Here is a 21,903-nt window from a genome sequence, read left to right as displayed (position 1 = left end):
TCATTTAATGACATAAAGGATATCAGATATCATATCCTTAAGATTTAAGAACACAAAAATGCATAAAAAAAGGTAGTGTACCTAATTTATTGAAATTTATAATATCAGTTACTCCTACTAGCTTGTTTTCTTATTTTTAGAGGTGAGATTTTTAGATAAATTTTACAGTTTTGTTAAACCTTTGTATGGTATAAATAAAAATGGTATATATTTGCATTATTGGTTTTCTTATTTAACTTTTTTGTTCTTCTTAAAAAGATAAGGTACCAGAAGTATTAGTCCTAGCGAATAATTACCAAATAAAAATTAATTTAATTGGAACTGTTTGAAACAATTTACTTTTGATTACATAGTATAAAGTAAGAAAATAACCATTGGAACTTTACTATTGATACCCCTAGTTGCAACTCCAATCTCTTTTAAATGTAGGTTTTTGTTTTTATTATTTTTATATATCCCCCGAAATATATGGGAGCAACTTTATTGGATTATTTTTCTTTCTCTTGGATTAATCATCAACTGGTTTAACGTGGTGAAGTAAAGACCAATCTACGGACATGCGTGCAACTACAGTTTACGTAATCAAAACATATAAGTCTACAACAAAATCATATTTAAATAAATGTGAAGTCCAAAAAATATCATATCTTTTTGAAAATTCACAATCTTGATTAGCACAATAGTTGGTCACCTGTGACTGATCACCACCTATAAGTCAAAGAAGGCAGAATACAAGTTACTATAAACGTTCATCAGCAAATTGACAGAACCTTTTATAAAAATAGATTAAAAAAATACGTGAAAATTGACTGTTTATGGACTCATGTTTCCAATCATTCATTCATTAAATTAATCTCAAAATAGTACCTCGAGGCCCGTGCAACCTCCCTGTCCACTAATATTTATCATCGAATTAAATTTATATATAATAACAATAATATAAATGTTCTTTTTACACTATCAACTCATATACAAAATATTTACATATAATTTTTATAATAAGTAAAACTTATAATCTTGAAAACTTAGCACATAAAAAACTAGGGGATATAATAGAAGATTAGTCGGCTGGGAGGCCATGTGCCGGGTGCGGTTTATGTGAATTTTTTTGCTCGTTCCAAAAAAATGATGGAATATTTAAAAATCATAAAAGAAATATTTACTTTATGGCCAGAAACTAATAATTTCTTAAAAAAGAAAAAAGAAAAGAAAAGGTAGAGAAGAAGTTGGGCGAAAAATAAATGTTCATTTTTGTAATTCTAGTTGACAACAAATAATATTTACACAAGGATTTGAAGACTGTTACTACACTTTCACTCCCTTTTTGTAGATTTGGTTTTGGTAGGCCAACTTCCGTTGTGCTTACAGAATCCTAGTTATATACTCAAAATTCCATCTTTGGTATCCCTTCATTTTCGCCTTGCATCATCATATTATTTAAAAATGTTGTCTCTTTTAATGGTGGTTGTTTAGTGGTCTTCTTGATCTGAAACTGTAATAAGAAGAAGTAGTTTGTGTATAGAAAGAAGAGAGAAAATGGGGGAGGAGAAGCCTGAAGTGCTGGATGCAGTCTTGAAAGAGGCTGTTGATTTGGTAAAATGGATCTGAATAACAAATTATTTTGCTATTTTCTTTCATGTGCTGCAGCATTAGTTCATGACCTTTTTGTGCGCGTGCGTTTTTTTAATGATTGCAGGAAAACATACCCATTGAAGAAGTTTTTGAGAATCTGAGATGTACAAAGGAGGGTCTTACAGTTACTGCTGCCGAAGAAAGGTTGGCCATTTTTGGCTACAACAAGTTAGAGGAGAAGAAGGTACTTCATTACATCTCTCTTGGCCACTTAGATTGTTATTTCTGCACATCTTCTTTCACAGTGTTAAATACTTTTTTTATTCCTGAATCTGTGTTCTGTTCCGTTCTCTTCTCTATTTGAATTACTCACTTTGACGGATACAGAGTTTTTGAAATAAAGAAAAACTTTTGAAACTTGTGCTTTATAAACAAGCCATAAATATTTGTTTGGCTATAAATCATCTTATTAGAGGTAAAATTTTAACTTTAATGTTAAGTTGTAGACTAAATATAGAAAGGTATCTTTTTTTTTTTGGATAGACTAAAGAGGAAACTGAAACTGCATCACATAAATTGGGACAGAGAGAGTAGCTTTTTTGGGCATGCTATTTCCTTTTGAAGTTGGACTATTGTAATAACTAATATATGGTGTGTTATAGGATAGCAAATTCTTGAAATTTTTGGGGTTCATGTGGAACCCTCTATCATGGGTTATGGAAGCTGCAGCTATCATGGCAATTGCTCTTGCAAATGGAGGAGTAAGAACTCGTTTTCTCAATTACTATGATTCTACTCGGTATTTTGCTGGTTATTGTGACTTCTGATTCACTGGGAGACATGTCGGACTTCTGTAGGGAAAGCCTCCGGATTGGCAGGATTTCGTGGGTATCATTACTTTACTTGTAATTAACTCAACGATCAGTTTTATTGAGGAGAATAATGCTGGAAATGCAGCAGCTGCCCTTATGGCTCGACTTGCTCCAAAAGCCAAGGTACTAGATATAGTCTTAGCTCCTTTTGCTTTGAATCAGTGTTGAGAAGCATGTGAACCTTGTCTCCTTTTGATATAACAATGATGATCATGTGAGGTTTAGAGCGCTAATTAGATGTGCATCCTCAATGTTCTGATTGTTTGTTGTCGTGTTATGGAGGTTCTTCGAGATGGACGATGGAAGGAAGAAGATGCTGCTGTTCTTGTGCCTGGTGACATAATCAGTATCAAACTGGGAGATATAATTCCTGCAGATGCTCGTCTTCTTGAGGGTGATCCGCTGAAAATTGATCAGGTGATGAATGCTTATGATTGCATGGAGCGTCTGCGCTATGTATTAATATGTAGTCTTTAACAGTGCAATGGACTCATTTTTATGCTTGCAGTCTGCTTTGACGGGTGAATCTCTTCCTGTAACTAAAGGTCCGGGAGACGGAGTCTACTCTGGTTCAACCTGTAAACAAGGAGAGATAGAAGCTATCGTCATCGCTACAGGAGTTCATACCTTTTTTGGGAAGGCTGCCCACCTTGTTGACAGTACAAACCAAGTGGGACATTTCCAAAAGGCGAGTAGAGCTTGTATGCTCTTATTTGTTTTCAATATTACTTGATTATCTTATTTTTCTGAATTTCACTTGACAAAACATTATTTGAAGTTTTTATCAGGTTTTGACTGCTATAGGAAACTTCTGCATCTGTTCTATTGCAGTGGGGATGATAATTGAGATTATTGTCATGTACCCTATCCAGCACCGCGCATACCGTCCTGGGATTGACAATCTTCTTGTGCTTCTTATTGGTGGAATTCCAATTGCCATGCCAACAGTTCTTTCTGTTACTATGGCAATTGGTTCTCATCGTCTTGCTCAACAGGTTTGTTAGTTATCCTTCTTCTGAGTAACAGCGATTAAGCACGTCTTGAATCATGAGGTATTGTAGTTCAGCACTTTTGGTACGTGATGGCATCTTCATTATCTACTGTGCAGGGTGCCATTACAAAAAGAATGACAGCTATAGAGGAGATGGCTGGCATGGATGTGCTTTGCAGTGACAAGACTGGGACCCTGACTCTAAACAAGCTTACTGTTGATAAAAACCTTATTGAGGTGAGCATAAGAGTTCAGTCCAATGCTCTTATTGCCCGAATGCTTGTTTCGCTAGCAGGCTATAACTCTGTTTTGTTTGTTCCTGTTAATTGTTCAGGTTTTTGCCAAAGGTGTTGATGCAGATATGGTAGTTCTAATGGCAGCTCGAGCCTCTAGAACAGAGAATCAGGATGCCATTGATGCTGCTATTGTTGGGATGTTGGCTGATCCTAAGGAGGTAACTTTAAGAATTGTGCGACTGTAACTAGTCAATTCACTCTGGAACATGCTCTAATAGTTGCCATTAATATAGGCACGTGCTGGCATTCGTGAAATACACTTCCTTCCTTTCAATCCAACTGACAAGCGAACAGCACTTACCTATCTTGATGGTGAAGGGAAGATGCACAGGGTCAGCAAAGGTGCTCCCGAGCAGGTTTGTTTATTATGCTAATTAGTCTTTCTTTGCTGCTTTTGGGTGCCTTGTTGTCATTTCTAATCTAAATATGTGATATGGATGTAGATCTTAAATCTTGCACACAACAAATCAGACATAGAACGTAGAGTTCATGCTGTGATCGATAAGTTTGCTGAGCGGGGTTTACGGTCACTTGGTGTGGCATACCAGGTATATGCCTTTTTCTCTTATCTTCTTCTGAGTTATTATGTTGTTTATAGATCTGGCAGATCAATTTGCCGCCAGTGTAGGTTTATGACTCAATACTTTAGCGGAGGAGACCTGGGGTCAGTTTCCTCTATTCCCAAATCCTAGCATCGAGGCAAAAGAATAGAGGGGATTAATTTGATTGATTATTCATATTCTAATTGTACATGCAGGAAGTTCCAGAGGGAAGGAAGGAGAGTGCTGGTGCGCCATGGCAGTTCATTGGTCTCTTGCCTTTGTTTGATCCACCAAGACATGATAGTGCGGAGACCATAAGGAGAGCGTTAAACCTCGGAGTGAACGTTAAAATGATTACAGGTATATCTGGTTTCAGATTATAGGCAATTATATGCAATGTTTGAAACATTCTTTGCCAGCTTATCTTCATTTGACCATTTTACAATAATGCTTTAACAGTAAAAATGCTGCAACTTAAATGACTAGACAAGTCTTGTCATATTGCTCGTGCATCCTGTTGCATCAAATTATTTTTGGCATGCCTATGTGCTGCTTAACTGCTAAATTTTTATCTTTTTGGCAGGCGATCAACTCGCAATTGGAAAAGAAACTGGGCGTCGCTTGGGAATGGGAACAAATATGTACCCTTCATCTGCTCTGTTGGGACAGACCAAGGAGGAATCAATTTCTGCTTTACCAATTGATGAACTTATAGAGAAGGCTGATGGTTTTGCTGGTGTTTTTCCCGGTACATATAATTACTTGAAACTCTGTGATTGTGCTCTGTTATCATTAATGTGTAGTCTTTGCTGATACCTTCTCTTGGTCATTGCTTTAGAGCACAAATATGAGATAGTAAAGCGCTTGCAAGCTAGGAAACACATATGTGGAATGACTGGTGATGGAGTCAATGATGCTCCTGCTCTAAAGAAGGCTGATATTGGAATAGCTGTTGATGATGCCACTGATGCTGCTCGTAGTGCTTCTGACATTGTCCTTACTGAACCTGGTTTAAGTGTCATCATCAGTGCTGTTTTAACCAGTCGAGCAATCTTTCAAAGGATGAAAAACTACACGGTACCTTTCTGTTAAGACGTCTCTTTGAGAGGTTTAGATTCTTTGACGTCCTAATATTTTTCTGTATCATGGCAATTGTTATTCTGAGGGTAGTGCCATAGCTGTAGTCCTAAATGAATTTAATGCATTTAAATGTCTTCTTTGCATTGACAGATATATGCCGTTTCTATCACAATCCGTATTGTGGTAAGTTATTTTGTGTTATTTCCTCTTGTCTCTTCTTATCTTGATGTTTCCGGGTCAATATATCTCATATGATCTTTAAACATTTTTTCTTCAATTTTATGTCAGCTTGGTTTTATGCTTTTGGCCCTGATATGGAAGTTTGACTTTCCACCTTTTATGGTGCTTATCATTGCAATCCTCAATGACGGTGGGTCCTTTTCTCTAACCGAACTCTCCTCCACTCTTCAATCTTCCAAAAGCACAAAAGCTTAAGGATTTATTCAGATGTAAATAGTTGCTTGATTGACTGAAAACAGAAAATTGGAAAGGCATGCAAGAAATATATGTTGCTTGTAATGTTAAAGCTTTGTGTATTGCCAGGATCTCTATTTGTTTTCCCCTCTTAAGAGCACTCGTGGCACACACATGGCCTTTTGCCTTAGAAAGAGTTCTACCCACTTCGAAGAAGTAATTGGAGTGGGTGGGGTACTGGAATGTACAGGTTTAGTGACGGCAGATGCTCAAATCTTTATATAGTTTCTTCTTGACCAGTGAATGTAATGATGTCAGTTACCATTATGACAGAGTTGAAGGTTCGAATAAATCAAAATGTAATACTAGACCTCCTGGATGTGTTATGGTCAAGTTTCATTTTCTTTGAGATATTACGGTTTTGCCGTTTTCATATTATGTCAGTGAATAGGTGATAAGAAAGTATTTAAATCCTGTCCTGTTGCATTGGGCCAGTTAACTTTACAATCTTAAGCACCGTGGCAGCATTAACTGTAGCGTAAGTGTAAGATACTGTTAACTGCAGTTTTGTGGTGGTTGGTCTTTCATTTGGGTAGTACCTCTAAGGTTTAATCTCTTTTGCTACTAGAGTGTTCAATAGGCCTAAAGTCTTTTTGACATCCAACTACTGGACATTTGCAATGTCAGGTACCATTATGACAATATCAAAGGATAGGGTCAAACCATCTCCTCTACCTGATAGTTGGAAGCTAGCTGAAATTTTTACTACTGGTGTTGTTCTTGGTGGCTATTTGGCTATGATGACAGTCATATTCTTTTGGGCAGCATACAAAACAAACTTCTTCCCTGTAAGCATACTTTTATCCATATTAATTATTTCAGTTATCATGGGATGGATTGACTGCAAATGTTCTGTATCCAAGACTGTTGCCTATTCAGTTGTTGCTTCTCCCTTTTCTCTTGTGGTGGTTGTGTGTGGGTGGGGGTGGGTGGTAGGAAGGTAAACTATGCCATCTGTTGTACTTGTTCATTGGAGTTGTTGAATGATGAAGTTGGTTGGTAATAATGGGCCATTCTTAGTTTATAACCCTCATTTTGGTGAATTGCCAGCGAGTATTCGGAGTATCAACACTTGAGAAGACAGCAACTGACGACTTCAGGAAGCTTGCCTCAGCAATTTACCTTCAAGTGAGCATTATCAGTCAGGCCCTGATATTTGTCACAAGATCTCGAAGTTGGTCGTTCGTTGAGCGTCCTGGTTTTCTACTTGTGATTGCTTTTGTCATTGCTCAACTGGTGAGACGCCCCTATCCATTCTAGCAAAATTTCCTTGATACATTCTCTTATCTTGTGAACTAAATTATGAACAGGTTGCAACCTTGATTGCTGTTTACGCAAATTGGAGCTTTGCTGCTATTGAAGGAATTGGCTGGGGTTGGGCTGGAGTGATCTGGCTCTACAATCTAGTATTCTATATCCCTCTTGATATCATCAAGTTCTTCATCCGCTACGCTCTCAGTGGAAGGGCCTGGGATCTTGTTTTTGAGCGTAGGGTATGAATAGTGACAGAGAAGATATACTTTTGCAGGGCTCTCATCCTATTGTCATCTTAATTGTATTTGATTATTTCCTTTTTCTACTTCTCTACAGATTGCTTTTACCAGGAAGAAGGATTTCGGGAAAGAACAACGTGAGCTTCAGTGGGCACACGCACAGAGGACCCTTCACGGGCTGCAAGTTCCTGACACCAAATTATTTAGTGAAGCTACCAATTTCAACGAGCTTAATCAGTTGGCTGAGGAAGCAAAGAGGAGAGCTGAAATTGCTAGGTATATTTTTCTATCTTAAATGGGCTCTTTTGGCATGAGGAATGAAGGGTAATTTCGGAGATGGTTGCTCAACTTTTGTTTTACTGCACCAAAGTCAGGAACCTATTTTTGTTATGAAAAAGCCACTCAACTTTGTCTAAGTATCACAAAAAGTAACTAAACAATGTTGTGTAGCCAAAAAGGCACTCAACTTATTCTTGCTATATATTTCGAATGATATCTAAAATGAAGGGTTTATGAAAAAGGAAAAAAGAAAGAGGAAAAACGTGAAGAGTTTACTGTTCTTGGCATTTCAGCTCTTCCCTTAGCTCATGTGCCCATCTTGCGTTATTACATTTGCAGTGCACTTGCTTTCTTTTTTTATCTACTTCCTCTCTACTATACGGCTTCTTGAGCCTCAATGCTACCATCTTTCATTACAGACTTCGGGAGTTGCATACACTGAAAGGCCATGTGGAATCCGTGGTGAAGTTAAAGGGTCTTGATATAGAGACAATTCAACAGGCATACACTGTTTGAGGATTGAGGAGAGAGTCTGTTCGACAGGTGAAATCCAAAACTGGTTAGGGGTGATGATGATGAAGACATAATTAGGATGTGGATTGTGGATATCTTTGAATGGCAAGCTCATATTAGATTTTATATATTTCTGAAGTTCTTCATATGGTGCTTTCTGTCTCATGTCTTGGCTCCGTTAGATTAGTAGTCAACAATTTATGTTATACCTGCAAATTTGTCTATATGATATAATGCTTTGAAGCTGACGGAAGTGGACTCTATAATCATCAAAGTGTTAGACTAGTTTTGTTTTTAATTTCTCTGTAAAGCTGCTGCATTTATAGCAGTTGGCACATATTATGAAATATATTTACACAAGAAATTGAACTACAATTTCCCTCAGTTTATTATGATATATAATCAAGAAAGATGAGCAATTCAAATCAGATGAGAAAGAAATTCATGAACTCTAATCTGCAAGGGAATCTTCTTTACTAAAAACTCAAAAGCATTTTCTAGATTTATATCCCTAACTGAAAATAGAAAATCATGATCCTAAAGTTTTAGCTACGCTCAAGTACATTACAAACAATGACTACACAGCCCAATAGTATATGCTAAGCGCTTTTATTACTTGGAGTTAATACAACCTTAATGTGATGACCCAAAAGGTCATCACTTGCTTTTTGAATGGGTGATTTGATTTTGGTCCGAACCTCGTATTTTGATCAAGCGGGCCTGGGGTTGATTTTTGGGTTTTTGAGAAGAATAATTGGAAAGTTATAATTAAACATTGGAATTGGATTGTTTAGCACTTATTGATGTTATTAAGTCGATTATGTATAGATTCGATTGGGTTGGAGCCAAATTTGAAAGGAAAAGCGGTGTTTGAGGCTCGAGTTGGCCGTGAAAGTTCGAGGTAAGTGCTTGGTCTAACCTTAGCTTGAGGGATTAAGAGTTGTGTCCTATTTGCTATTTGTTTCCTGTTGAGTACGACGTATAAGCATGGTGACGAGTATCTATACGTTGGTGTCAAGAATGACCGTGAGTCTTATATTGTGATTTTTATGATTTCGTTGTATTATTCAGGCCTTGGTGAAGATTTCTATTTGTTGTGTAAAGTTGTGGAAAGAATTGTGACCTATGTACATTGAGGAGCGTTGGCTCCAGTTATATAACGAATTGTGAAAGTATAAGTGATAATTGAAACTTTAGAGCATTGGTTCGAGTTGTGAAGTGAATTGTGAAGTAAAAGTAAGAAAGAGAAGAGATCATTATGTTGCCCCCTTGCCGGGCTATTGCGGAGTTGTGGTTCCCTTGCATTGTGTTCTTAATTGATATTACGGATGTTTAGGTTGATGATTCTTTGTGTTAGGTATTGTAACAAGTTTGGTCATAGCTGAGGTAGTTAGGCATTATAGTAAATTTGGGTATAGCTGAGGTAGTTAGGTGTTGTAGCAAATTTGGTTATAGCTGAGGTAGTTAGATGTGGTAACGAGTTTGGTTAGAGCTGAGGTAGTTAGGTGTTGTAACAAGTTTGGTTATAGCTGAGGTAGTTAGATGTTGTAATGAGTTTGGTTATAGTTGTTTCTCCCTTGCCGGGATATTGTTTGTTGATATTATTGTTCCTTGTCGGGATTCCTCGTGACTATTTTTGGCTTGTAAATGGGAGCGGGTGGTACGCCTACCACAAGATATAATGAAATAAGAGCGGGTGGTACGCCTACCACGGGATATAATGAAATGGGAGCGGGTGGTACGCCTACCACGAGATATAATGAAATGGGAGCGGGTGGTATGCCTACCACGAGATATAATGAAATGGGAGCGGGTGGCACGCCTGCCATGAGATACATGAAATGGGATCGGGTTGCACGCCTGCAACAAGATGTGAAAAGAAAGTGAAATCTGCCTTTATTTTCCTTATTCTTGTTAGTGGTTGATTTTGATTCCTTTATAATTCTCTTGATATTCTGTTCTACCTGTTAGTCCCTGAAGCATGTTTCCCCCTCCTATCTTTAATTGTTTATTTCTTTCTGCTGTATATATTTGAACTGCACAGGTTTATTTGGTAGTCTGGTCCTAGCCTCGTTACTACTTCGCCGAGGTTAGGCTAGGCACTTAACAGCACATGGGGTCGGTTGTGCTGATACTAAACTTTGCACTCTTTGTGCAGACCCTAGTGTTGTGGACTTCGGACCGCAGTGAGATTGCTGATTCTTGATCATCAGGCGACCCGAGATAGTCCTGCAGGCGTCCGCAAGCCTTGGCGTCTCCTTCTATCTACTATTCTTGTTTCTTTCTTGTATTTCTAGAGACATTGTTGTATTTATTCCTTTCAGACCCTTTATTTGTAGTATTCTTAGATCGTCTGTGAAACTGTGACACTAGTTCTGGGTAGTTGATACTCAAACAGTTGTATTAGATATTCATGTTCAAATAGCTTATTGTTTTTTTCATCCGCTTGTTTTAAATTCCGCTGTTTAAATGTTATTATTTCGAAATTGTTAATGAATATAAAACGGGTAAAAAGGTAAATTGTGCAATTAATTGGCTTGCCTAGCTCGTACTAGTAGGCGCCATCACGACTCCTGAGGGTGGGAATCCGGGTCGTGACAAGTTGGTATTAGATCTCTAGGTTACATGGGCCTCACAGTTCACAGACATGCTTAGTAGAATCTGAGGGATCGGTACAGAGACGTCTGTATTTATCCCCCAGAGGCTACAGAGTTAGGAAAAACTTCACATTCATTCTTTCTTGTCGTGCGATTTTGTTTTTTCAGTGCTAAATTGAAACCCCTACTCCCTTCCTTTCGCGAATGGCGAGGTCATGTACCGCTTCTTCAGCCGAGCAGCAGCACAGACCGGTCATAGATCAGGTACGTCTTCAGAGGCTTTGTGGAGGTTGGATAGGTTTCACCAAGCTCTTCACTACTACTTTCAGCGGTGCATCTTCTGAGGATCCCCGACATTTTCTAGACAGTTGTCATGAGGTTCTCAGGAACATGGAGATCGTGGAGACCGATGGGGTCAATTTTGCTACTTTTCGCTTGTCTGGATCCGCCAAGACATGTTGGGGAGATTATTGATTGGCTATGACTTGAGAACAGTTCACACAGCTATTTCTGGAGAAGTTTCTCCCCATCACTCAGAGAGAGGCCTATCGGAGGCAGTTTGAGCATCTCCAGTAGGGTTCTATGACTGTTACTTAGTACGAGATTAGATTTATCGACTTGGCTCGTCATGTTCTTATCATACTTCCCACTATGAGAGAGAGTGAGGAGGTTCATTGAGGGACTCGTCCAGCCCTCTCAGTTAGCTAGAGGTGGAGGTAGCGGTATTAGAGGTGGAGGTAGAGATGCTAGAGGTGGAGGTAGAGGTATTAGAGGTGGAGGTGCAGGTACTGTTCTGGTTTGTGGTAGAGAAGCTTCGATTTTATTTTGCGTCGTATCTGGTCATGCCTAGTGATTCTTTGAGTGCCTCTATTTATGTGTCTACATAGGTGGGTGATTCTATTGTAGTAGATCGTGTCCATTTTTCATGTATAGTGGTGATTGGAGGTCTTGAGACTCGTGCAGATTTGTTTTTTCTGGGCATGGATGATTTCAGTGTTATATTGGGAATGGACGGGTTATCATCTTACCACGCTATCTTGGACTGTCATGCCAAGAGTGTGACCTTAGCTTTACTGAGTTTGCCTCGTTTAGAGTGCAGAGGGATTCCTGGTCATTCTACCCGTAGTGTTATCTCTTATGTGAAGTCTTGGCGTATGGTCGAGAAAGGGTGTTTGACCTATTTGGCATATGTTCGGGATTCTAGTGTTGAGGTTCCCTCTATTGATTCCGTGCCCGTTGTTCGTGAGTTCCCTTAGGTATTTCCTTCAGACCTGCCGGGTATGCCGCCCGACAGGGATATTGACTTTTGCATTGATTTGGCTCTGGGCACTCAGCCCAGTTCTATTCCGCCTTATCATATGACCCTGCCTGAGTTGAAAAAGTTAAAGGAACAGTTGCAAGACTTGCTTGAGAAGGGTTTCATTAGACCCAGTGTTTTGCCTTGGGGTGCGCCGATATTGTTTGTTAAGAAAAAGGATTGGTCGATGAGAATGCGTATTGATTACCGGCAGTTGAACAAGGTTACAATCAAGAATAAGTATCCACTGCCGAGGATTGATGATTTGTTCGATCAGCTTCAGGGTGCCAAGGTATTTTCAAAGATTGACTTGAGATTTGGCTACCATCAGTTGAGGATTAGGGCATCCGATGCCCCTAAGACAACTTTCCGCACTCGGTACGGGCATTATGAGTTCTTGGTTATGTCATTCGGGTTGACCAATGCCCCAGCGACTTTTGTGGATTTGATGAACCGAGTGTTCAGGCGTTATTTGGACTCGTTCGTGATAGTCTTCATTGATGATATTTTGATATATTCCCGCAGCCAGGAGGAGCACGAGCAGCATCTCAGAGTGGTTCTTCAGACTCTGAAGGATAGTCAGTTATATGCTAAGTTCTCGAAGTATGAGTTCTGGTTGAGTTCAGTTGCATTTCTGGGTCATGTTGTATCAGTAGAGGGTATTCAGGTTGACCCGAAGAAGATCGAGGCAGTCAAGAACTGGCCTAGACCAGCATCAGCTACAGAGATTCGGAGTTTCTTAGGATTGGCAGGCTACTATCGTCGATTCGTGGAGGGGTTCTCATATATCGCAGCCCCGATGACCAGGTTGACCCAGAAGGGTGCCCAGTTCAGATGGTCGGACGAGTGTGGGGCGAGCTTTCAGAAGCTCAAGAAAACTCTGACTATGACACCGGTGTTGGTTTTGCCTACAGGTTCAGGGCCTTGTACAGTCTATTATGATTGCATCTCGTATTGGACTTGGTGCAGTGTTGATGCAGGATGGCAAGGTCATTGCCTATGCTTCGCGGTAGTTGAAGATTCATGAGAAGAACTATCCGGTTCATGACTTAGAGTGGCAGCCACTGTTCACGCATCAAAGATTTTGAGGCATTATCTGTATGGCATGGCATGTGAGGTGTTCACGGATCACAAGAGTCTTCAGTATTTGTTCAAGCAAAAAGAGTTGAATTTGAGGCAGAGGAGATGGTTGGAGTTGTTGAAGGACTATGATATCACCATCTTATATCATCCGGGAAAGGCCAATGTGGTGGCCGATGCTTTGTGTAGGAAGTCAGCCAGTATGACAGTCTTGCTTATATTCCGGTCGGTGAGAGACCGCTTGCTTTGGATGTTCACGCTTTGACCAATCGGTTTGTGAGGCTGGGTATTTCTGAGCCTAGTCGTGTATTACCTTACACGGTCGCTCGTTCTTCTTTATTGGAGCGTATCCGTGATCGATAGTATGATGATCCCCATTTGTGTGTCCTTAGAGTCACGGTGCAGCGCGGAGATGCCAAGTAGGTTACCTTAGATGATGATGGAGTTTTGAGATTGTAGGGTCGAGTTTGTGTGCCTAATGTGGATGGGCTTCGGGAGTTGATCTTAGAGGAGGCCCATAGCTCCCGGTACTCTATTCATCTGGGCACCGCGAAGATGTATCAGGATTTGCGGCAGCATTATTGGTGGCGTAGAATGAAGAAGGATATTATTGCATATGTGACTCGGTGTTTGATGGGACATGGGCGTTTTCCCGGAACCGAATTTCGAGGTCCCAAGCCTGAGAAATGAATTTTTAAAGAAAATTATTTTCTGAATTGTTTAAGAAAATTTGAAATGAAAATCGATTAGAATGTGATAGTATCGGGCCCATATTTTGGTTTCAGCGCCCAGTACATGTCTTATATATGATTTAAGACATTTCTGAAAAATTTGGTGAAAAATGGACGTCGTTTGACGTGATTCGGACCTAAATTGCTAAAGTTGATGTTTTATGAAGTCTGAGAAAAATCCTTTGATTTTGAGGTTTAATTCGTTGTTATTGAGGTTATTTTGGTGATTTGATCGCACAGATAAGTTCGTATAATATTGTTGAGTTAGTACGTATGTTTGGTTAGGAGCCCCGAGGGGTCGGGTGTGTTTCGGAAGGTTTCGGACTTAAGAAAAATTGCAGGTTTTCAGTTGTTGGGTTTCTGGTATTTTCTTCTTCGCGTTCGCGGGAGTACCCACGCGAACGCGATAGGTTAATTGTTGCTGAAGGGAAATCCTTCTATGCGAACGCGTAGCGCAGGACGCGAACGCGAGGCAATGGGGGTTTATACCTTCGCGAACGCGGACCTGGCCACGCGAACGCGAAGGCCAAATGGGCCTGGGCAAGGGGAGGGGTAGTTGTCTTACGTGAACGTGACCCGTTGGATGCGAACGCGAGGGCTCGAGAAGCTAAAGATTTGCGAATGCGAGTCCGTTTACACGAACGCGAAGGCTTAACCAGCCTGACCCATCGCGAATGCGAAGGGTCTGTCGCGAACGTGAAGAGTGTTTTCGCCCAGTGATTTTAAAAGACCAAAAACAGAACACTTTCGAGATTTCATAAAAATTTCATAAACTTCTTCTTCTCCAAAGCTCTGGGGCGACTTTTGAAGCATTTATTCACCATAATCTCTTGGGTATGTAATCTTTAACTTGTTTTCTTCAATTTTCATCAACACCCACTAGATTTCTAGGCCTAAAACATGAGATTAAGGGTAGAAAATTAGGAATTTGGGTAAAGTTAGGGCTTTTTGATTAATTGTGATTTAGACCTCGTTTTGGGGTCGAATTCTGAAGATAATTATATATTTGGGCTCGTGGGTGAATGAGTGATTTAATTTTGGTCTGAACCTCGTGTTTTGACAAAGCGGGTCTGGGGTCGATTTTTGGGTTTTTGGGAAGAATGATTGGAAAGTTATAATTAAACATTGGAATTGGATTGTTTAGCATTTATTGATGTTATTAAGTCGATTATGTATAGATTCGATTGGGTTGGAGCCAAATTTGAAAGGAAAAGCGGTGTTTGAGGCTCGAGTTGGCCATAGAAGTTCGAGGTAAGTGCTTGGTCTAACATTAGCTTGAGGGATTAGGGGTAGTGTCCTATTTGCTATTTGATTCCTGTTGAGTATGACGTATATGCATGGTGACGAGTATCTATACGTTGGTGTCAAGAATGACCGTGAGTCTTATATTGTGATTTTTATGATTTCGTTGTATTATTCAGGCCTTGGTGAAGATTTCTATTTGTTGTGTAAAGTTGTGGAAAGAATTGTGACCTATGTACATTGAGGAGCGTTGGCTCCAATTGTATAACGAATTGTGAAAGTATAAGTGATAATTGAAAATCTAGAGCATTGGTTCGAGTTGTGAAGTGAATTGTGAAGTAAAAGTGAGAAAGAGAAGAGATCATTATGTTGCCCCCTTGCCGGGCTATTGCGGAGTTGTGGTTCCCCTGCATTGTGTTCTTAATTGATATTACGGATGTTTAGGTTGATGATTCTTTGTGTTAGGTGTTGTAACAATTTTGGTCATAGCCGAGGTAGTTAGGCGTTGTAGTAAATTTGGGTATAGCTGAGGTAGTTAGGTGTTGTAGCAAATTTGGTTATAGCTGAGGTAGTTAGATGTGGTAACGAGTTTGGTTAGAGCCGAGGTAGTTAGGTATTGTAACAAGTTTGGTTATAGCTGAGGTAGTTAGATGTTGTAACGAGTTTGGTTATAGTTGTTTATCCCTTGCCGGGATATTGTTTGTTGATATTATTGTTCCCTTGCCGAGATATTGTTTGTTGATATTATTGTTCCCTTGCCGGGCTACCATGATATATAATGAAATGGGAGCGGGTGGTACGCCTACCACGAGATATAATGAAATGGGAGCGGGTGGTATGCCTACCACGAGATATAATGAAATGGGAGCGGGTGGTACGCCTACCACGAGATATAATGAAATGGGAGCGGGTAGTACGCCTACCACGAGATATAATGAAATGGGAGCGGGTGGCACGCCTGCCACGAGATACATGAAATGGGATCGGGTTGCACGCCTGCAACAAGATGTGAAAAGAAAGTGAAATCTGCCTTTATTTTCCTTATTCCTGTTAGTGGTTGATTTTGATTCCTTTATAATTCTCTTGATATTCTGTTCTACCTGTTAGTCCCCGAAGCATGTTTCCCCCTCCTATCTTTAATTGTTTATTTCTTTCCGCTGTATATATTTGAACTGCACAGGTTTATTTGGTAGTCTGGTCCTAGCCTCGTCACTACTTCGCCAAGGTTAAGCTAGGCACTTACCAGCACATGGGGTCAGTTGTGCTGATACTAAACTCTGCACTCTTTGTGCAGACCCTAGTGTTGTGGACTTCGGACCGCAGTGAGATTGCTGATTCTTGATCATCAGACGACCCAAGATAGTCCTACAGGAGTCCGCAGGCCTTGGCGTCTCCTTCTATCTACTATTCCTGTTTGTTTCTTGCATTTCTAGAGACATTGTTGTATTTATTCCTTTCAGACCCTTTATTTGTAGTATTCTTAGATCGTCTGTGAAACTGTGACACCAGTTCTGGGTAGTTGAGACTCAAACAGTTGTATTAGATATTCATGTTTAGATAGCTTATTGTTTCTTTCTTCTGCTTGTGTTAAATTCCGTTGTTTAAATGTTATTATTTCGAAATTGTTAATGAATATAAAATGGGTAAAAAGGTAAATTGTGCAATTAATTGACTTGCCTAGATCGTACTAATAGGCACTTTCACGACTCCTGAGGGTGGGAATCCGGGTCGTGACACTTAACGCCTAAAATTTGGTATTAGACTGTTACACTTCAAGGCTACAATCCAGTCAACCTTACAATCTTTGCCATTATTTATAATATAATCATTAAAGAGGTAATATATTGCAATCTGATTTTGATATCACACTGGAGGTTTTCAAGATTGTTCTTTTGACTCACTCAATTTGGTGTTACTTCCTGCTTCTTTGTACTTGTACCATTTAGCACATAGAAGAAAATAACCCAAATTCAGAATCTGCAGCACTGCAATGAGGTAAAAGAAGTAGTCCAATCTTCCCTTGTTAAGATCCTCAGCCAACCAATTTGATGTCTTGTGAACAACTGAAGAAAATAAACTGCTTAAATAACTAGACCCTGCCATTCCAACAAAAAGGAAAGATCCTGCAATGCTCCTCATGTTTTCTGGACATTGTTTGTAAAAGAATTCACTCTCACTGAATAATGTAAGTGCCTCAGTAAGACCTGATAATGTCATCTGAGGTATTAACCACAGTCCTGACAGGGATGAAATGGCGCCTTTCTCCTGAGTTATCCCCAACGTCGGCCTAGTTAGTGCTAGGCTTCTCCTCCTGTCTTCGACGATAGCTGATATGATCATTGTGATGATAGAGATAAACATTCCAATTCCCATCTTCTGGAGAAGGGTTATACCATCTTCTTTCCTTGTGAATTTTCGGAGCCATGGAAGTAAAATGCGGTCATAGATGGGTAGCCAAATGGATATGCATAGGAAGGGAAAGACAATGAAAGATGCTGGTGGGATACGGAAATGGTTATGGCCTAATTGTCTATTGCTCTGAAAGGCTTGGAAGATTACATAGTTCTGTTGTTGGACAACAGACAAATAATATACAGTTCCAGCAACCCATATTGGTACTACTCTCAGTAAGCATTTCACTTCTTCAACTTGCTGAATGCTGCAAAGCCTCCACGGATCAGCTGCAGATCCATCCGAGTTTATCTCATCTTCTGGGGTTCTTATCGCCGCTTTGTTCAAGAATCTAATAGAAAAAGCTATTTTTGTTTAGGTCAGTCAAAAAGTTAATATTCAAATTTGGATTATATTCATGTCTGGCAAGAGGAATTACCGGAACTGATCAGTGTAGCAAAGCTTGGAATTCAACGAATCGGAAGAGACGTAGTTGAAGAGGGCGACACATGGTTGTTCCGCGAGCTGCAAGTGCCTTTTCTTGAATGCAGCTACAAAAACCTGTTCCACACTTGACAAAGGGCTTCCTTTTGGTACCATTCTTACATAGATTTTAGTGCCCGCGAAGAGAAGTGCGCAAGAGAGGAACATCATAATTGTGGGGATGGCTAATCCTAGAGACCAGCTGATATTTGATTGCACATACACAATCACAGTCAAGGAAACCATCATAGCAAATGTAAGACTGAAGTAATACCAGTTAAAGAAGCTACTGATTCCTTTTCTTCCTGGTGCAGTGTTGGGATCAAATTGGTCAGCTCCAAATGCCAAATTACAAGGCCTAATGCCAGAAGAACCAATAACCAGCAAACCAAAGCCAATTAGCAAAAATGTCATTTGCTTTGTTGTTGGCCCAACGCATGACGCGGCTTCTTGGTTTCCACACACGGGAGGGTGCATCCTCGATATTGCTGCACTCAAAGTCAGAACAAGCATTCCCTACAATCACGAAGTTCGGGTATCAGAAGGAAGATTTCTTGAAAAGAAAAATTAATTAGCAACTTCTTTTGTGTTTCAAAATTAGTGTTTCTTGACAGCTATTAGTAAAGAAGATTATAACCAAGAAAGAAGAGACTGAAGCAAATCCAAGAGTTCTGTAACGCCCAAAATAGGTGTCAGAGAGGAAAGCTCCAAGCAAGGTGCCAAAGTTGCAAGTTCCATTGAAGATATTGATGATATTAGTAGCTGTTATGGTCTTCAAATGAAAAATACTAGTCAGATAAACCAAGAGGTTTGATGAACTCCCAATTGTTCCTAGCTTCTCAAATGTCTCATTCCCTACAATTGGAAAATGGTATAAAGAAAATGATACATCTCACAAATGAGCAGAGTGTATTAATAACTATTACCTATGATAAAGGGCATGGCTCTGATTCCTCTGTACCTCATGATTTCACTCTTAGTTGCCTCTTTGTCTATTTTCTCCATGCCTACTACCAACCCACTGCTTCTTTGCTTTTCTTACAACACTAAGGTACGAATAATCAAGCTTATAACACAGATTATATTTTGTGGAATCTAATTCGTTTCCCAAATCATCATGTTTATCTTTTCCATGCACTATAGGCGATAGGTGAATTTTCTCCTTTTTTTAAATCTGTCTGCATTGATAATTAAGCCCCTCAGTTTCCTGCGGCGTCCTTATGAAATTGTGGTAATTAGTTGTATTTGGATGATAAGAAAGCATTCACATAATCAGTAAATAAAGATTTTCCCTCGATTTTGGGATCAAGTTTTCTACTCAATGCACCAGAGCAAAGTTTCCCTAGCTTAGTTAGCAGCATGGGCGGTTCAAGATTATGTAATTACGATATACTTGAAGAAATTGTACATATATATTTGAGAATTTTTCACAAAGCACCATCTTTTAGTCATAATTAGTCATTTATAGATATCTTTTGCTATATTACGCTCTATAGATATCTTTTATGTTTTTATACAATGTATTTCATGTATTTAAACGGTTGTATTCATTAATACAAGAAAAAAAATAGGCGTAAAAACGGAAAATCCAGCTAAGTGTTATTTGTATTTAACTGTATTCAAGCGAAATTTCAGCTGTATTTAACTGTATTCAAGCAAAATTTCAGTGAAATACAGTAACTTTTTTGCGCAAATTCTGGGAACTTAAACTTGTTAAAAACGGAAGAAAATCAAATCACATGATAGTCTCCTAATTTAACTCAAAGAACTAAAACGAGTACACACTAATTTGTATTTTGCTCAAAGAAAGCAACTCAAAAACGTGAAAAGAAGGAAAAACCAGAGCAACACATCTGATCGAACTTCTCAATTCTCTTCTCCTTTTTTTCTATTGAATACAACAAAATACAATTGAATACAGCTGAATAAAACTCTTGAATGCAACAAAATACAACTAACTTCTGCTGAATAAAATAGTTGAATATAACTAACTACAACTGAATACAACTGAATACAGTTGTATAAAACACTTGAATACAACTAACTACTGCTGAATAAAATAGTTAATTATAACTGATTAAAACTGAATACAAGAGAATAATCACAACTTTTTAATACATCTAAAATATATAAATGAATGTTGCTGAATACATGTGAATACAGTTTCACCTCTTTCATCTGTAAACATGGCTTTCGACAAAATCAAGGTTGAAAACCCTATCGTTGAGATGGACGGTTAGATCTCTTTCTCCTCTACTTTCTCTATCTCTATATTTCTTCCGTTTTTCTTGCTGAAATTTGTTGTTTTATAGATCTGTTTTTGTATGCCAAATAATAATAAAGATTGATTATGCTGTGAAAATACAGAGAGGACAAAGAATTTGAGTAACGTGGGTATGTGGGAGAAGAGAGTAGAGGTGACAATGACGGAGAAATAGAGATTTAGGGTGGAAGAAGATTTATGAAACGTAGGTTTGTGGGAGAAGAGGGTAAAGTGTATGGAAGAAGAGAGAGAAAAGCTGGTTAGAGGAAATATACGCTAATTAGGTGAGAGAAAATATAAAAAATGAGAGAAAAATATTTTGTAGCATATATGGTGCCTTAATTGTAGGATGAAACTATATTTAGATTTTTTGCTATAAACTATAAAAGGTATTTATAAAATGCAATATTTTAAAATGGTATTTATTTAATATAAATAGGGTACTAACCTATTCTATAGGTGGTAAAATTTCCTATATATTTCCCGCTAACAGGTCCAAAATGACGTGAAATGAGTATGAAGTATTCGTCTATATATCTGATTCTAACTAATTTTAAGTTTGAGATGTAATAATTTGTTGTGTTAACTTATTTCGTTAACATCCACAATTGTCCATTTAAATTAGCAAGCAAAAAGAGGGATTCATTAATGGAGAAATGATTCTACCGTTGGGAGTCAAAATGGAATAAAGTAGGTTTTGGAAACAAGAGGAATCAGGAAAATCATCAACCAATTAAGGGTCGAATAATTTGTATTCTGTTAATTATAATATAGTTAATATTCGTCATTGGATCAATGATCAGATATGGAGCACAACGGTATATATGAAGTGAAGGGGGATTCATTAATCATTATTATCCCATGTAAATGGAATAAGGAATAGCTGAATTTTCTAATTGCCCACCTGGAGCTAACTTTATAATTCCTCAACTGCGAATAAAACTTGGGCGTGAACATTACCACATTTCAAATAATTGGAACCAACTATTTCACTCAATTAGTCTTTTAAAATTCTGACATAATTTGACTATTTGGAGCTTGTACAGAATCAAATTTACATTGGTACACTAGCATTTCACGTTCTACTTTTTAGTCAGTTGCCGAATCTGATCACTACAACTAGATAAACTGCTGCAGTAGGTTATTGACTATTACGAAATGATCGTGTGGGAATCTGAAATTTGCAGAAACATGGTTAAACAAGGTAATCCTAGGATGTTCTGGAAGGTTTAGTGGCTCTTTGTTTATTGTAGTTAGACATACTTCTGCAAATACTAAGGATAGTTAGGTTCATAGACAAAGTTACGGCAGAATCATAATGTAGAGATTGTAATATTAGGATTAATAATTCTTGAAAATATTAAATGCATACTTCATCCGCTTCAATTTAGATGAGGTAGTTTGACTCGACACGAAGTTTAAGAAAAAATAAGACTTTTGGAGCTTGTGGTCTTAAAAGCTTAACGGTAAAAAATTTGTGGGACTATGACATTTGTGTGATTATAAAAGTTTCTCATTAACAGTAAAATGGATAAAATGAAGAGTTTAAAGTAGAATTATTTCCAAATTTAGAAATGTATTATTTATTTTGGAACATACTAAAAAGTACCTCATCTAGTTTGATACGGAGGGAGTATAATTTTTTAATGAATGTTTGATTCTTTTTAAGCGAATGTTCATTACTAATAATTGGCTATAAGTATATAT

The 21,903-nt window shown here is 38.6% G+C and overlaps 2 protein-coding genes across 4 annotated transcripts; one reads left to right on the top strand and one right to left on the bottom strand.

The window, feature by feature from the left end:
- The first annotated feature begins 1,218 nt into the window (after positions 1–1,218).
- LOC107797454 (plasma membrane ATPase 1) lies at positions 1,219–8,484 on the top strand. Its single transcript, XM_016620350.2, has 21 exons — positions 1,219–1,593; positions 1,697–1,816; positions 2,235–2,333; positions 2,430–2,567; positions 2,727–2,861; positions 2,953–3,132; positions 3,233–3,439; positions 3,553–3,672; positions 3,770–3,889; positions 3,965–4,087; positions 4,175–4,279; positions 4,489–4,633; positions 4,857–5,021; positions 5,112–5,350; positions 5,504–5,536; positions 5,642–5,723; positions 6,455–6,615; positions 6,878–7,063; positions 7,138–7,320; positions 7,418–7,596; positions 8,019–8,484. The coding sequence occupies exons 1-21, from the start codon at positions 1,537–1,539 to the stop codon at positions 8,113–8,115; spliced, it is 2,874 nt and encodes a 957-aa protein (XP_016475836.1). The 5' UTR covers positions 1,219–1,536; the 3' UTR covers positions 8,116–8,484.
- An 8,359-nt stretch (positions 8,485–16,843) lies between these two features.
- LOC107805189 (protein NRT1/ PTR FAMILY 2.10-like) lies at positions 16,844–19,307 on the bottom strand. Of its 3 annotated transcripts, none has more exons than XM_016629182.2 (4): positions 18,860–19,307; positions 18,571–18,788; positions 17,890–18,449; positions 16,844–17,802 (listed from the first exon to the last, which is right to left on the bottom strand). In XM_016629182.2, exons 1-4 carry the CDS (start codon positions 18,936–18,938, stop codon positions 16,938–16,940), a joined length of 1,722 nt encoding a protein of 573 aa, XP_016484668.1. In that variant the 5' UTR covers positions 18,939–19,307; the 3' UTR covers positions 16,844–16,937. The 3 variants fall into 3 exon arrangements, with proteins under 3 accessions (XP_016484668.1, XP_075096958.1, XP_075096959.1); XM_075240857.1 differs by having other exon boundaries at positions 18,895–19,306; XM_075240858.1 differs by lacking the exon at positions 18,571–18,788.
- Between the last annotated feature and the right edge of the window lie 2,596 nt (positions 19,308–21,903).

The sequence above is a fragment of the Nicotiana tabacum genome, chromosome 20, assembly GCF_000715075.1.
Source record: "Nicotiana tabacum cultivar K326 chromosome 20, ASM71507v2, whole genome shotgun sequence".
Classification (NCBI taxonomy): domain Eukaryota; kingdom Viridiplantae; phylum Streptophyta; class Magnoliopsida; order Solanales; family Solanaceae; genus Nicotiana; species Nicotiana tabacum.
Note: the sequence above shows the minus strand (reverse complement) of the source record. Positions and strands in the feature narration are given on the sequence as shown.

Coding starts and splice junctions, on each gene's coding strand:
- LOC107797454 (XM_016620350.2), top strand. CDS start 1,537: ATGGGGGAGGAGAAGCCTGAAGTGCTGGATGCAGTCTTGAAAGAGGCT. Junction 4,634..4,856: donor GAACGTTAAAATGATTACAG/GTATATCTGGTT, acceptor TCTTTTTGGCAG/GCGATCAACTCGCAATTGGA. Junction 7,321..7,417: donor ATCTTGTTTTTGAGCGTAGG/GTATGAATAGTG, acceptor ACTTCTCTACAG/ATTGCTTTTACCAGGAAGAA.
- LOC107805189 (XM_016629182.2), bottom strand. CDS start 18,938: ATGGAGAAAATAGACAAAGAGGCAACTAAGAGTGAAATCATGAGGTAC. Junction 18,789..18,859: donor AGCCATGCCCTTTATCATAG/GTAATAGTTATT, acceptor TTCCAATTGTAG/GGAATGAGACATTTGAGAAG. Junction 17,803..17,889: donor TGCTACACTGATCAGTTCCG/GTAATTCCTCTT, acceptor TTTTTCTATTAG/ATTCTTGAACAAAGCGGCGA.